The following is a 16,691-nucleotide window of genomic DNA, read 5'->3' as shown; positions in this document are numbered from 1 at the left end:
AGTGAGCGATGGCAGGACGTTTGCATAGAGGTTGCTTTACAATTCGAGAGCGAGATGAGAACTGGAGAGGCAGATGGGAGTGTGCGATGTATGCGTATGATCGCACCTGTATTCGCTCTTCTACTTCTCCCAAAGGACGCCTGTCACCGTGGAAGCAGTGGACTGTTTTATGGCTCTCCCATGACTCCCTTCGTGTCTCTTCCCCCTCCGCTGCCTCCCTTTTCTCAGTTTCTTTATCTCTACAAGGGTCTTTTCAAATGAGGAAGTGAATTCTTGAGAGCATGAAGGAATGTGGGCTGGAGACAAAATAAGTATTGCTTCTGAAAGAATATTTCTGCTCCTCTCTGCCGTTTACTCGGCTCATATTTTTTAACTGCAAGCTGTTATGCATGGCTGGATGTGACCTAGCCGACAATCCCGTATAACATTATTTTTTTCTCTCTCTCAACCATCCAGCGCAACGCCAACTCAAAATAGCAGTGTTTATTCAGAAAGATAAAAGATGCTCCCGCGTGAAACCACCATCAGCTCATTAGCTTAGTTTGATTTTCGGAACAAAAACAGCGGAAGTGTTTTTAATGGAGCACCTTTAGTCCATTTGAGTTGCACTCTAGTTTCGCGTTTCCTGAACTTTGGCTCAGCGTCCAAAATGGGCCGTGAATCAACTTAACTAAACCGACTGTGGTGGGGTTCCTCTGTGATGAAAAAGCGATCCAATCAAACTGAAGGGCTCAGGTTTGACTCTAAAGGCCGCAAAGGTGACCGCGCAACATGTAGCATTGAAACGTCGGCGGTGACGTTAGCTTGTCCTGAATGAGGATTGCACGTCTTATTGCAGCCCGGTGAAGGCAGACGATTTGCTCAAGATGTAAGAATGCTCTCAGCGTTAATGGTGTCCTGGACTGTGCATCTAAGTATTCAAATTATCGACAAGGGACCCTTAACATATGTTGTGTTTATTTGGTCCATTCATGAGTCAGCACATCAAACGCTCTTGTTTACATTCTTGTGAGTAATCAAAGAAGTTTGTTGTGATGTGTTTTGTTTTGCTGTGTATATTTGTTTGTTTGTTTTTATAGTCCGAAAGGCAGGTGTACCTGGGGGAAAAGAAGTTTAGCAACCCAGGAAGTGATTGGATCAGCTTTTTGAAATTGTGCTTTTTAATGTTGCTTTCTTTCTTTTGCAACGTCTGCATGGGAATGCCGCATTTGCATCCGTGACATTTTTGTGTCAACATAATTTATCAATATGATAAATGAGAGGCCACAACATTCCCATTGTCTTGTGTTATTGACTACTCTTGTCACGGAAACACTAATGTTACACGCAATGTTAATGGATTGGCACTAACTGTTCACATTAGAATCATTAATTAAGTGTTTCCCTTAACGCTTGTGCCGGCCCTCAGGCCATGGTGGAGACGGTGAATAATTTGCTGCAGCCGCGAGCCCAGACGGCGTGGAGAGAGCTGTCCACCGGCGAGCAGCTGCACTCGGCCACGCTGCTCCTCGACACGGTGGAGACCGGCGCTTTTATGTTAGCTGACAACCTCCTCAAGACCGACACTGTGCAGGAGACGACTGACAACATCCGTGAGTAGTTTTTCTTTCTGTGAACAAAAGCTCACTTAAAGCAGCCTGTCGAAAGACCGCAGGAAAGCCATTTAACAGTTCACAAAAGCTTCAGGTATTACATTCATACTGCGGTAGACAATGGATGACTTGGATTTGGATTTCTTGTCCCCTAAGATGTTTTTCAGATGTGGTTTGCTACCAATAAGTCAAAAGCCTTCTCCTTAATCTACACTTTTTAAAAGTATTGATTACAAGTTGGCTCCATATGATTGTGTTTACTTTTAAATGTTGATTGTATACTTTAACGGTTCGCAGAAGTCACGGTTCGGTACATACCTCGGTTTTGGGGTCATGGTTCCGTATGAGATCAGTAAGGCAATAATTTGTATTCATACACAAGGCAAATTCAAAGTGCTTTCCAACGGCAATTCAACAAAACATACATTCAGCGCAGAACTTTAAAACTAATTGTAAAATAGATTTAAAGGTAGACAAATAAAATCAGACAAAATCACAAAATTAAAACATAGTTTAAGCATTAAAAGTGCATTAAAAATCGAGCGGAAAAATGAAATGAAAAAAGGAAAGATTGAGCATCTAAGAGAAATTGACGGCAAACTGTGGTTTTCAGGCCTGATTTAAAAGAGCCAACAGTTTGAGCAAACCTCAGCTTTTCGGAAAGTTTGTTCCACAGGTGAGGAGCATCGTAGCTGAATGCTGCTTCACTATTTTTAGTTCTGATTCTGGAACACACAATAAGCTTGTCCCTGATGACCTGAGTATTTGGGATGTTTCATACGGAACTAATAGGTCCAGAATGTATTTTGGTCCGAGACCAATGAGTGCTTTGTAGACCAAGAGAAAGATTTTGAACTCTATCCCTTGACTAACAGGAACCTAGTGTCATGTAATGTACAACATGAAAAAGCAACAAAAAGTCTCAAATGCATAATTCTAGGTTTCTTTTCAGTTATTTCCAGCAGAAATGAGTCTAGTCTGGAACTACCTGTGATAAATTGGTATTCGATTTTATGTTTGACGTGACATTTTAACGAGGCTCGAGCACTTTGAATAAATATTTGAATGCTGGGTCCACGACTGATGCATATGGTCGCTTCGCTGTTGAAGTGTAAGTGCCAATAGCTTCGGTAATATCTTTGGCGCAGATCTACAGGCTTCTTGAAAACGTCGGGATAAGATGTTGGACTCGGGTTTTCTTTTGTCTGGCTCGGTGACCGGCCTATCTGGATGACGTCGTCTAATATGTTCGCCGTGTTTCCGCGTACAGACAGCACAGTTATCGAACGCGGCCGACACAATGTCCTCGTCCGATCCACCGCTTGAACGCCATCGCTGTTGTACTCCACGGGAAACCCGAAATGTTCCCACACAGCTGATTTAAATGAAGCCGCTGGTTGTCTAGTGGTTGTCTGTCATCCGAACTTGCCGTAACTTTTCTTCTTCTTGTGTTTTGTTTCACGGGAGTTGCATTACTGTCACCTGGTTTGGAGTGCCGAACCGTGACGTACTGTATTAATGTTTTGTTAGGATGCTTCCTAGTCCATAATTATGGATCAAGTTCAGTGTGGAAAGTAGTTTTGAATCACAAAACCCACCCACTCATCCACACACCATCCATCCAAAAGCAAAATCCTGCCATTAACTATTTGTCCATCATGTACCCATCCATGAATCATCAAGCCACCTACTGATGCCTCAACATACAGTACAGTATGTATATTGTTACCTTATTAATTAGTATATTATTCCGATCATCCTTCCCAACGCCATCCTGCCAATTCTTTGCGTCATGGGTTCATTCACTAACCCACCGATCCACCAATCTGTCACCATTTTATCAATCTGTCCATCAACTGATCGACCCTTCCAACATTCAATCATTCCGTCTATTGATTCCCGTATCCATCAACCCACCCACCCAACAATTTACCAACTCTTTCACCATCCATCCATTTATTGATGACATTTAATACAGTGTTTGTCTTTCATATTTATAAATGCACAAACTTTGACATAACAAAGCGATAAAAATTTTATTATTGTTATGTTTCCTCATCATGTGGTAGGCTCCGTTGTCCTTACAACCAGTTTCTAAAATATAATAAAATCATGTTGTTCCGCCTCACAATGCCTTATTAGCATAAAAAAAAAAATGTAATAGCTTGAGGGTAAACACTTGCTCAAATCTATGTGCCTTCTCTCCAATATGTGATTTAGCAGAAGTAGCCCACTCGGATTCCGCATGATGTGACAGCAAGAATTTATATTCCACTGTATCACTGACGCGTCCTGCATGTAAGAAAGAAAAACAACTCTGGCAAATGTGAGGTGTTTAATCCTGTTAATTGTAGGACTTGTAAAGTGATATTAGAGCACAAATTGAAAAGATAGAAATTTGCTTAACAATACTTGTCGCTTTGATACCTACACCCTGAGCTTCAGAATCAAAGTAAATCTTTAATAAAGATATTTAATTGCTTTTCATGGTGATTATCACATTTGCCTGACATAATTCTGTGATGACACGTGCAAGGGGATAGCGGCTCCACGGATTCGCAAGATGCACGAGCACGTGTTACACTGAGCAGGCGTGTAACTGTCAAAGTCGAGGCAGAATGAAGAGCTTCGATCAGAAGCTTTGACTCCACTGAGACCAATGCTGAGTGAACACAACACAGAGGAAAACAATGACCTTGAGGCTTCCAAAGCAGGGAATGAATTTGTCAAAGACACTTGTTTTGTTTTTTTTCTAAACACAACACACACACACGCACACACACATGCATGCACATATTTCTAGGTGAAGAAAAACAAAGCTAGTTATTATAGTGTTGTGCACAGCGCCTTCTCGCCTCTGCCTCCATCATTTCTCCTCATTGCGTATCACTGATCCCATCATTCTGATCAGTCGGCTGCAAAGGAAAAAAATGTGAAATATGGCAGCGTGAGAAGCCCTAAAAGCGTCCATGCTCACAACCTGCCTTTAATTGTAGTCCTCGTAAAGGGACAGGACTATGTAGGGTTTGGTCCCCGTTCTATCCCATCCTGCCGAAGATGTCTTGTCAGCACTGCATACCTCTCAGCCACTCTCCACTTGAAGTATTGTTCGACGTATATTTAAGATGGAATCCCATTCATTTGAAGGGTTAGCTGAATTTATATATGACAGAAGTTGCTTGTGGGAATATGTCGCTTGTCAGTTCCGGGCCCAATTTTCAAGCCATCTTCCTCCAGGGAATTGTGTTGTACAGAATGTTGAAGTGAGAACCCTATTTTGAATTATATTTGCCACAAAGATGCCCCCAGTACTTTTAGTCAAATATCACATTTGTGTTCAGCAATCTCCTGGATAGGAACTGATTTTATTATCAATCTGCTGTGAAATGTTATCAGCACTGCTTGCAAAAGTACATTAACAGTTTATATTGTTTATACAGTATTTCTTTGCATGTGGCTGCTTATTCTTGTGAGCATGCGTTGTAAATATGTACATAGATATGAAGAAAAAGTTTTGATATTTTCATTCAATCATTTGCGTATCATCCACTTTGCTGGTGTGAAAAAAAAGAATTTCCCCATTGTATGGCAAATTTGAAAAAGCAGCTAATTATATTCAGCTCCAAGCTGAGGCTTATTGTCGTCTACCGTGTACGTGTCGGTTCCCCTTTTAAAATATTCCCTTCAGACTTCAGATAGAAGATTATTGTTTTGGCCCAATTTCCAATCAGTGTTGCTCAAACTTTCAAAACGATCCTTATATCCGTTTGAATGAACATCTCATTCAAGAGGTCGCGGTAGCTCAGTGCATTGTAGTTTTTCATATTTCTAACGGCGCTAACAGACCTAAGCTTAAGCCTAAGGTGATAAGGTGACTTTCCTTGACTGCTAATCAGCGACGTGGTGATTTGTAGTTTATGTGTTCGCCTCCATCTCATCTGCGCCGACAGCATCGAGTGTCATTCTTGTTTCCCCCTCCCCCGCCCTCTTTACCCTTGTGTGGTACGATCTTACGTTACCCGCACATCACATCAACTGGCGCCCCCCCTGGTGCGAAGACTCATTCCGCTTGGATGCTACGCCATCAGAGTTGAAAAGGAGGAGCAGGAAGGGAAACGAAGCCAGAGATGACGAGCAATGAAGACTCACCGAGTGTGAGGCTGATGGAGGTGGTGGAATGTCACGTGACGCTCAGAGTTTTTCTTTCACATCATTAGGCAGTGAAATCACAGCTATTCACATTATGTGCTTCTCACATTACTCCTTACCCACTTAAGTTGAAATAGGTTTCATTGCCGTGAACTGCCATTTTCTTTTCCCTCCGTGGCGCCGAGCACGCACCAAAATGTAGGCTAGCACATCTCCAAAGCACTGAAAACAGGAAATAATCTTGTTGTGTGCTCATTTCTCTGCTTTGTGCTGTTAATCTTTCCTCCCAGCTAATCCAGTGGGCAGATCCCCCGCGATTATCTCTTCTTTTTATTCATAACTGGCCTGATCACACTTCTTGTCGTCCTCCTCCACTTCCTCTCCCTTCTACCCTTACTTTCTTTCGGAGTCTTCCATGCAAGTGAGCAACAGGAATCTGAATGCCGCCTCCCGAAGAAGCCCGAGAAGCATGTGACATTATTGAATGTCTGACTGTACGCTTCAGTAATGGCAAAAGGCAAATGATTAAATTATTAGCGATAGCAGAAGAGTGATTGGATAACAGAGCGGCATCAGCATGCACACGTGTGATAACAATAATGAACAAGTGTGTTTCTTATGAAGTGGATTGTCATGACAAGGATGCTTTAATTATCTTAGACTCGGCTTGTTTTGAGATCCTGCTGAGATGTGTATGGATGTGCATATGTGTGTGCGTGTGTGTGCATGGGGAGGGGGTCTTGTTGTTGAAGTGACAGTAAGAAAACAAAATGTTCGGCTTCCCCCTAAAGTTGTACATATTGCATCGTGGGTAGACGTTTATCGCAAAGCAGCTCAACAGTAAGCTCCCTTGTGAATTATTGCTTTCAGTTATTTTCTGGTATGTCTAAAAAGACTACCGACAGAGAGCACAAGTCTTTATATACAGTTAGGTCCAAAAGTGTATTTAAACATTTTTTTCTAAAATGAGGGTTGTAATCTAAAATGATCTCACGTTGTCCAAATGCTTTTGAGCGACTGGAAATTCAGGTGTCACGCATAAAATGGCTTTTAAAGAAAAACTGTCTGCATTGATTGTTCTATTTGGTTGAGTGGTTTGTTTGTGAATGAAGGCAAAATAAAACTCTCCAAATACTTACTGAAACTAATTGTTTAGTGTTTCACTGATTAATAAATATTTTATTAGTGGAAACCATTCCAATAGCTTTAGCTCCAAGCTTAAAGAAATATCATCAAATAATCTAAATGAAAACATGGTTGAAGAATATCTTTTTAATAATTTTAGCAGATGATGTGGTTCTGTTGGCTTCATCAAGCCGTGACCTCCAACTCTCATTGGAGCAGTTCGCAGCCGAGTGTGAAGCGGCTGGGATGAGAATCAGCACCTCCAAATCTGAGACCATGGTCCTCAGTCGGGAAAGGGTGGCATGCCATCTCCAGGTCGGGGATGAGATCCTGCCCCAAGTGGAGGAATTCAAGTATCTTGGGGTCTTGTTCACGAGTGAGGGAAGAATGGAACGGGAGATCGACAGGCGGATCGGTGCAGCGTCTGCAGTGATGCGGACTTTGTATCGGTCCGTTGTGGTAAAGAAAGAGCTAAGCCGAAAGGCGAAGCTCTCAATTTACCGGTCGATCTTCGTTCCTACCCTCACCTATGGTCATGAGCTGTGGGTCGTGACCGAAAGAACAAGATCCCGGATACAAGCGGCCGAAATGAGTTTCCTCCGCAGGGTGTCCGGGCTCTCCCTTAGAGATAGGGTGAGAAGCTCGGTCATCCGGGAGGATCTCAGAGTAGAGCCGCTACTCCTCCGCATTGAGAGGAGCCAGATGAGGTGGCTGGGGCATCTGATTCGGATGCCTCCCGGACGCCTCCCTGGTGAGGTGTTCCGGGCATGTCCCACCGGGAGGAGACCCCGGGGACGACCCAGGACGCGCTGGAGAGACTACATCCTTCGGCTGGCCTGGGAACGCCTCGGGATCCCCCCGGAAGAGCTGGATGAAGTGGCTGGGGAGAGGGTAGTCTGGGCGTCCCTGCTGAAGCTACTGCCCCCGCGACCCGACCCGGATAAGCGGTAGAGAATGGATGGATGGATGGATAATTTTAGCTTTTTATCTGTTTGGCATTCATTAGGTTTGAAAAGAGAAATAAGTGGCTTTAATGGCTTTTTTTTCCCCCCCAAATTTTTTTTTTTTGCTGCTGTGGAGCACCTCCTTTTTTCAGTATGCATACTAAATCAAAATAATCAACAAGATGCCTTTTTAATATTTCTAAACACAGTGAGAGACCAAAAGGTTCACGCATCACATCACAATTTGAAATAATCAAAAGAAACTGCAACGTCAAATGCAACTAAATAGCTCGTCGACAAATAATTCAAGGTGATCTAGGGTTGCCATGGCGATGACAGTGACACCGTGTTCCTTATTCCAAGCCCGCATTCAATCCATAGGATGTGGAAGGTGTTTGTTCAAGGTAAAATAAAACAACGTACAGCTACTGTTGCTTTATTCTACACCAAACTATTGTTGATTCATTTGGTGTTTATGCCAATGAAGGACCAGTGCATTTATCTGTACGTGTCTTTTCTACCTGTCTCACCCCATTTGCTCCCAATCCTCTGACTAAACTCTCTTCTTTTCAGCTCTTTTCAGAACCTGACTTTGACCCCCACCCCCTCTCACCCCAATCCTCCCGCTACGCCTCCTCTTTTCATCCAATATGTCCTTGTGTGGTTTATTCAATGTGCGAGCTGTTTTCACAGCGAAACCAATGTCTCAATCATCAAATCGCTCCAAAACCCAAGATAGTGATACACCAAAGGTTTAATTAGCTGTTAATTAGAAACTTTATCTATTACATTACACAGCCCTAATCAAGAATGTGCTAACAAACTGACGGCCAAATTAGATTCCCACAATGTAAGGATTATCTACCTGAAGACATTGTTGCCAGTTCATTTTTTTTTCTAATGTAAGTAATTTACTTCACTTTAATGAGTGTCAGATATTTGTAGTTGTATGGTATGAGTGAGAATTGCTTGAGGAACGATGTCTGTGAAGCACTTAGTGAGAAAACACTTTTCGTACAAGAGGCTACAAAACAAACCTGATGTAACGTGCTGCGCAATGATTTGACTTGAGCATGTGTGTGTGTGTGTGTGTGTGTGTGTGTGCGCGCGTGCGCTTCAGAGCTGGAAGTGGCTCGGCTCAGCACGGATGGGAGCCTCACCGACTTGACATTCCCTCAGTCTGAGCTACACGGAAACTCCATCCAGCTGTCAGCCAGCACTCTCAAACAGCACGGCAGAAACGGTGAGGAGGAAATCTCAAACTCTCGCTCCGACCAGTCTCTCACGGCAATTCCTGCTCGAGGCGATCCCGCTCACCTCTGTGTTGTTTTCCAACAGGTGAGATAAGGATGGCCTTCGTCCTCTACAGGAACCTGGGCTCCTATCTTTCCACGGAGAACGCCACCGTCCGACTGAGCAGCGAGGCCGTCTACCCCAACTGTTCGGTCATTGTCAACTCCCCCGTCATCACGGCATCCATCAACAAGGAGAGCAACAAGGTCTACCTGTCGGAACCTGTCATCTTCACCGTCAAACATCTACAAGTGAGTAAGGCCCACCTCATACCGAGCGACGCGGCCGAATGCCACCGAAGTATGCCGCAGTGTGCGGACGGTCGCCCGCTAGTTTTGCCGCAATTCGAAGTTTGAATCAAAATCCAATCAAAAATGCACAACAAAAACGATGATTTTCAAGTATGAAGCAAGATTCAGCTGGCCACTGCCAAACTGTACCAATACCGGCGTCGGGACAAAACAAATTTGGTCAATTTCATATTTATTTCACAAATCGATACTATTGGTCAGTCCCCACAAGGGTCTGTTATTTTGACAAATTATTGACCAAGCTAAAGTGTTAAAAATCTTCGACAATGCAATTTTAATGGCTCAACAAAGCATGCCGTTTTCTTTGGGAGGGGGGTTGGGGGGTTCCTGAAAAGTCTTTGCAAGATACTGTAAGACTTTCGTCTTTCCACCCTACTCCATAGCCCAGACATACGAATACGTCGGGTGATTGTTGTCACATGCACTTTAAAGCCAGTACTTGCCAGAAATTGCTGCAGTCCAGCTCTTTCAACGTTACTGTCGGCCTCTTGGTAGCCTCCCTGACCGGTTTTCATCTCATCTCTTCTTCAATCAGTGTTGTGCCATATTTTCTCCACTTGATGATGACAGTCTTCACCGTGTTCCATGGTATATTTAATTACTTGGAAATGATTTTGTACCCTTCTCGTGACGGATACCTTTGAACAATGAGATCCCTAAACAGGTCATTTATACAACTTTGAAGAAAAAAAAAAAGACTAAATGTTTTGTAATATACTACAGTGATAATGCGATCTACTCCTAAGTGTTTTAATGGACCCCTGATTTATTATATCATGATTCCAAACTTTTGTCGATAAAGCATATAAGGAATGGATTTTGTTTTTCTTTTAACTAGCAAATCCCAACACAACAAGTAAACTGTCATAACGAGGGTCCGGGGCCTTATTTGTCATTAAAAACTCTCCGAAACACATTAGTACTTTAAATCCTCATTCCCTTTATGATCTGTCACTTTTATATACCCTAATAGGCCTTAAAAAGTCGTTGTAGTCCCTGAGAACCAATTAGGCGAAATAGTACTGGATGTGCTCCTCTCATGTCGACCGGTCTAGAACGTTTTCAACAGTTTGCTAACAATTTTATTAGGGCTGACCTTATCATTGGAGCATTTTTTTGTTTTTTTTCAACAACCTGTGTCACATGTACAATATCATAAACAAGTTGAGGCTGCCCGATGGGATACATACAAGACCATTCATTTGTGGTTTTTAGTGATCTGGCAAAAGAGGAACACAATTCTGACCATTACAGGTTTCTTTTTAACATCTTTAATATTTGACGATCGTCGTCATCTTCAGGATGATTGTTCGACAGTACATGGAGTGATAATGCAGTGGTGCATGCTACTGCATAAGGTGCAGGCAGCGCTGGTTCGATTTCTGGCAAGTGCCCACTGAAATTACGATTTCTGGCTGATCTCAAAGGTAGATGTCAAAGGTTTGAAACTCAAAATCTGAAAAAATGGGGAAGGTGAAGCTCCTGGTAACAACATAGAAATTATGTCCAAAGTTATGGGTTTTCATGCCCATAGGGCATAAGGGCTACCATGCGAAATCATTTTCTTGTGAATTGATTTGCCATTGACTTTTTCTTGCTGCACATTCAGCGTGTGAATACTTATCCGATTTGTCGGCAGTAAAAGAAGCCTCAGTGTTTTTCGTGCTCATTTGTAGGGTAACACACAGATTCCTCGGTTTTCACACCACCACCATGTTTGTCACTCGCCATGTCACATGCAACCAGCACAGCCTTTGCTTTGCTGCGCATTCTGTTCCTTCTGTTTGTTGTGCTCTTGTCTCTTTGACTGCCTCTAACCATGCTACCCCAACTTGTTTGTTTTACTGAGTCCTCCAAATGATTTCCCACACAGTTTTATTGCCGTCCCTGCCTCCTGCTTTTTGTGCCATCATTAAATCTACTCCTGTGTGTTTCCTCTTCCCCAGCATTCCGAAGAGAACTTCAATCCCAACTGTTCCTTCTGGAGTTACTCCAAGCGCACCATGACAGGGTTTTGGTCCACGCAGGACTGTCGCCTGCTGGCCACCAATCGCACCCACACCAGCTGCTCCTGCACTCACCTCACCAGCTTCGCCGTGCTCATGGCCCACATGGAGGTCAAGGTAGGCGTTGACTCGGGTTGGGCCTGGCCGGCATGGTTCTGGAATGAATCATGACACCGTTTGATTTACAGGCTATGCAGCTTGCAGTAACATATCTTATAAAGGAGGACAGGAAGAGAATGGGACCACAACATCTGGCAAATGGATTGAGAACTCTCAAGACTCTGCTACTTAGTTATCATACTTTGGAAAGTGATTTGACAAACTCTATTAAGATATCCTGATCGTAATGGCAGATGTTACTATTTAAGTTATCAAAAACCAGGAACTTTAGCAGGTTGTTTTATTGTACTCAATCTAGATAGAGTCGACAGCAGTGGTGGGTCGTGTATTTGGTACTTGGGCCTTCAGTAGGACTGACATAAACCACCTCTTCATAGCACCACTATCACGTCACAATTATAGAAACCATCACCACTACACCAAAATGCAATATATCAGCACAACAATTTCAAGAAAAGACATCATACCCATTAGATTTGCAGATGATTAAATGTATTATTGTGTGCAGGTCGCTACAGACCCGTTTCGCGTCAAACTTTGCTAGCTCTCCCAACCAATCAGAGAACAGAAAAATGCTGATGTCATCGAGGGCTTGCGCTCTGTCCGTGTGATAATGGTGGAAAAAATCATTCTTTTTATTAAAGAAATAATCCCTTTTAGGTTACATTGGCCAGCACTACTGATTCTGAAGGTACTGAGCACATTAGATTGACATGGCAGCACATATAAGGAGGCTGAAATTGGATTGGACGAAATCAAAAAATCAAACATCCACCGGAAGCAGTGCAGTCAAAAGACATGCAACGTAATTAAGAGCATAGACTGTTGGAAATCAGTTAATACAATTTCCATCCATCCATCCATTTTCTGAGCCGCTTCTCCTCACTAGGGTCGCGGGCGTGCTGGAGCCTATCCCAGCTGTCATCGGGCAGGAGGCGGGGTACACCCTGAACTGGTTGCCAGCCAATCGCAGGGCACATAGGAACAAACAACCATTCGCACTCACAGTCATGCCTACGGGCAATTTAGAGTCTCCAATTAATGCATGTTTTTTGGATGTGGGAGGAAACCGGAGTGCCCGGAGAAAACCCACGCAGGCACGGGGAGAACATGCAAACTCCACACAGGCGGGGCCGGGGATTGAACCCGGGTCCTCAGAACTGTGAGGCTGACGCTCTAACCAGTCGGCCACTGTGCCGCTTAATACAATTTCATGATACAAATATTAGAATTCAGTTTGCAAATGCCCACCACTGGTATATAAATAGAACAGCTCAAATTGTGTGAAAACACAATTAATGTAACAATAAAGGTCATAAACCAATGCGTACTCCTTTGCGTTAATCTGAGACGGCAGAGAAGGTTTTGTTGTTATTCCCAAAACCGTAAGAAAGTGGATCAAGGGTGAACCTTTGGCGCACAATGTGTGTGTGTTTTTATCATTGTGCATGTGGACTCACGGCCTCTCAGCCAGAGGACGAGTGTTATTTCAAAGAGAGGTCATTGTCAGGGCCGGCTTACTCGGCGGCCGTATGCGAATGCAGCGGGCGGCTTTGAGCAGTATATCGATCACGCCGCCGCTGCGTTGAACATGCATCAGCCTGCCAGCTTGTGGGACACTGATAGATAGAGCCGGAACACCTGTGCAACACGGTGTAACGCACTGACTCCGCACGCTCAATGACACACAGCCAGACTGCCGTCGTTCACGGCAGGGAGGGTCATTTCATGTCACTGTCAGTTTCATATTCTGGTTGAATATACGTTTTGCTCTTGTGTTGTTCACAGAAAGCAGACAGCATTCACGACCTGCTCCTGGATGTGATCACCTGGGTGGGCATCCTGCTGTCCCTGGTCTGCCTGCTCATCTGCATCTTCACCTTCTGCTTTTTCCGCGGACTGCAGAGCGACCGCAACACCATCCATAAGAACCTCTGCATCAGCCTCTTCATTGCTGAGTCGCTCTTCCTGGTCGGAATCAACAGAGCAGACCAGCCGGTAAGAAAAGAGACGCAGGCCATTTTTACAGAGAAGACCATTGCTGTCATATACATTATATGGACTATATATGTATGTATGTATTATGCGGACAGTGTATTGTCGTCAGACATTTTTGCACACAGGCTACATTATCATCGGTATGTGTTCGGAACAGATATTTTTTGCATTTTCTATTAATCTGATGAAGTCATGTCATACAAGACACTTACGGCATTTGAGCTGAACTTTTTTTGTTGTACAACTTATATGGCGTCGGCACGGTGCATGACTGGTTCGCGCATCTGCCTCACAGTTCTGGGGACCGGGGTTCAAATCCCGGCCTCACTTGTGTGGAGTTTGCATGTTCTCCCCATGCCTGCGTGGGTTTTCTCCGGGCACTCCGGTTTCCTCCCACATCCCAAAAACATGCGTGGTAGGTTGATTGAAGACTCTAAATCGCCCGTGAGTGCAAATGGTTGTTTGTGTCAATGTGCCCTGCGGTTGGCAGTGCCTTGCTCAAGGGTACCTCGACAGTATTCAGGAAGGATTCACATTTTATCCACAGCAGGATTCAAACTGTGGTTCTAAAGCCCAACTCCTTACAAATGAGCTACTGCTGCCATGTACAGTAGAAATTAGAAATTAAAATTAAAAACTGAACAACATGAGTTTCATTTTAATCCTGAGGCACCAGGCACTCCTTTTTTCACAGAACTGGGACAAAAATCTGACACACAAAAAGCAAACAAAAACAAAAAACACAGCATGACACAGAATTTCCTTTAACTGTGTAAAGCGACAAAACATCAACATAGAGCACCTATTGTATTTGCCACCTATTATAGGTCATTTCCATTTTTATTAAGTCCTATAAGGGCCATAGTATTTTGGCCCACAGCTTTTTCATCCCTGCTATATTTTGTAGATTACATGTTGGAGTAAAGTATATGCACATGACTATGTGCTGCCTTGCCTCTAATAATGTGCTGCTTGAGTCCTGCTTCACTTGCTTCCATCAGCCCTCAGGATAGTACGAATATATTTTGTTTTTTTTAATCCAAAAATCCATTTGGTTCTGCCAAGTATCTTTATACATGAATTGCAGTTCAGCCTACATTTGACAAGCTGCTCTATACAGGCACATTCTACACGCAGATAATAACCAGAAACATTTTGCCAATGCTGTTTTATTGTGTAAATTGAGCATGTTTGAGATGTAAAACGAGAAATACGTAATGTGTAAATCAGACCTATACAGAAGCCTACTCGTCTCTTTATATTCATATCAAACCTGAGAATCTGGGTTCATATCAAATAATACGAGATAACATTGAACAGCTTTATTCTTGGTCACTGTGTTCGTGTGGAATCTTTTCAGGGTCTTGGTTGTATTCATCACACTCACTGATGTGGTGCGTTCTGTTGATTAGCGACAGCCGAGGCCGGCCAGAGGCTTCGCCGATCTCAGTTGACCAGGCTGACATGATTCCAATAATTTCTCGCTAAAAACAATCATTTGTTATGATTTGGACGATAGTAATTCGATTGTAGGTTAATTTGGCATGCCAAACCCAGTCAGTGTAGGGGGTTTTCGCTAACTCTCTCTCTCTATATATATATATATCGACTTTTAACTGGTACAGAGAGAAAATCAAAATACATTTTAACCTTCTTACTGACTCATGAACTGAGATTGTACGTGCCTTCAGCTAATCTTTAACCATTTCACATTAGCTGATCAGTTTGTATATACTCTGTGAAGAAAATGTTCGGTGCAAAACAAAAAACAAAAAAATCTCTCGTGTTGTTCATTTGCTATCAGTCGTGTAGCTGCAAACTGAACAGATCAAACAGCAACAACAAAATTTTCACACAAAAAAAATAAATAAAAAATGCCCCCCAAACATATCAGTATAACAACGTTATCTCTTTCCGAGTTCATTGAGGCGTAGCGGCAAGCAGTATATTCTGCATTGTTGGAAATTAAGTAGTTTATTCGGCATACTATATATACAAAAGTGTGCCTATCTGCGCATCGAGCATGCAGTGACACAAAGTTGGACGCGTCGACTTGATTTTTCATTGTGGGTTCGAGAAAAAATAAACCTCTCTCAGCAGCAAAACAGAACCTTAGCATGTACTGCGCACTTAGTAAAGCTCCATTCATTTTGTTAATCGCCTAATTAAAGGGCACGTCGCAGCTACAGGTTATTGTGGTGTTGCGGCAAAAGCTGGACCCAAGAGCAGGGAAGCAGAGAAGCAGGCAGGAGTTCAAGATTCACTCCAAAAAATATTCCTTTTAAAAAATACAACAACTAAATTAAGTAAAAAAAATATATATATATCTAAATTAAGTTACCCAAAAACACGACAGGACTAAGGAAAAATGACATCTGATAACGATGCACCAACACGGACTAAAAGAAAGCAAGGAACTAAATACAAATAAATTGACGAGACAACGAGGCACACCTGGACTAGACGCAAGCGACTGGAGGGAGCTGATTGGTAGACGAGAACAGGTGGAACCTGATGAGCAAGATAAGACATTGGTCACAAGAAAACAAAACTAAATCGAATCTAAACCACAAAAACACGCATATGCATCTTGTAACATTTGCACCGGTTTTGCGAACATGCTTTTGATAGTATTTGATTGATTTTTTTGTTGCAAGGCATAATTACAAAACGTTCTCAACGCAAAAACCGCTGATGCCTCTCCAGACTGAGGGAAAAAAAAACAGTGCAGAAATAAGGCTCAAGATTGATGTAACAGCATCTCATGACTGCTACATCTTTTTATTACACCAATCACAAATAATATTGTTTTATATCAACTGTTGTCAACCTGGGACCCGCATTTTCGTAATGTTGCAATGTCGCAACCTATTTTGTAGAAGTTAAGAACAATAAAGCATTTAAAACATTTTTTTTTTAAATAGCCTCTGAAAACACCGGGACCATACGTTATATTTTTAAATGCTGTTTCAAATGAGTTTGACACAGTGCCAAAAGCGTACTGCTAGGCATGTTTCCCGCTAGCCAGAGGCTCAACTGTACTGTATTTGTTTATGGAATAAAATTGTGACACGTGAGTACATTTCCTGTTGCTTATCTAATTTTATGTTCCATGCGGGAACTTGGTACACCTCTGTACTATAACAAAAAAAT

The 16,691-nt window shown here is 42.8% G+C and overlaps 1 protein-coding gene across 20 annotated transcripts in view; it reads left to right on the top strand.

The window, feature by feature from the left end:
* adgrl3.1 (adhesion G protein-coupled receptor L3.1) overlaps positions 1–16,691 on the top strand; it is a 149,442-nt gene that overhangs the window by 106,811 nt on the left and 25,940 nt on the right. For all 20 annotated transcript variants that reach the window (XM_061771351.1, XM_061771367.1, XM_061771364.1 and 17 more), the window contains 5 exons: positions 1,409–1,592; positions 8,931–9,053; positions 9,149–9,354; positions 11,361–11,537; positions 13,329–13,538. In XM_061771351.1, coding sequence (XP_061627335.1) covers positions 1,409–1,592; positions 8,931–9,053; positions 9,149–9,354; positions 11,361–11,537; positions 13,329–13,538 — 900 coding nt within the window. The remainder of the gene's footprint in view (positions 1–1,408; positions 1,593–8,930; positions 9,054–9,148; positions 9,355–11,360; positions 11,538–13,328; positions 13,539–16,691) is intronic.

The sequence above is a fragment of the Phyllopteryx taeniolatus genome, chromosome 4 (assembly GCF_024500385.1).
Source record: "Phyllopteryx taeniolatus isolate TA_2022b chromosome 4, UOR_Ptae_1.2, whole genome shotgun sequence".
NCBI lineage: Eukaryota > Metazoa > Chordata > Actinopteri > Syngnathiformes > Syngnathidae > Phyllopteryx > Phyllopteryx taeniolatus.
Note: the sequence above shows the minus strand (reverse complement) of the source record. Positions and strands in the feature narration are given on the sequence as shown.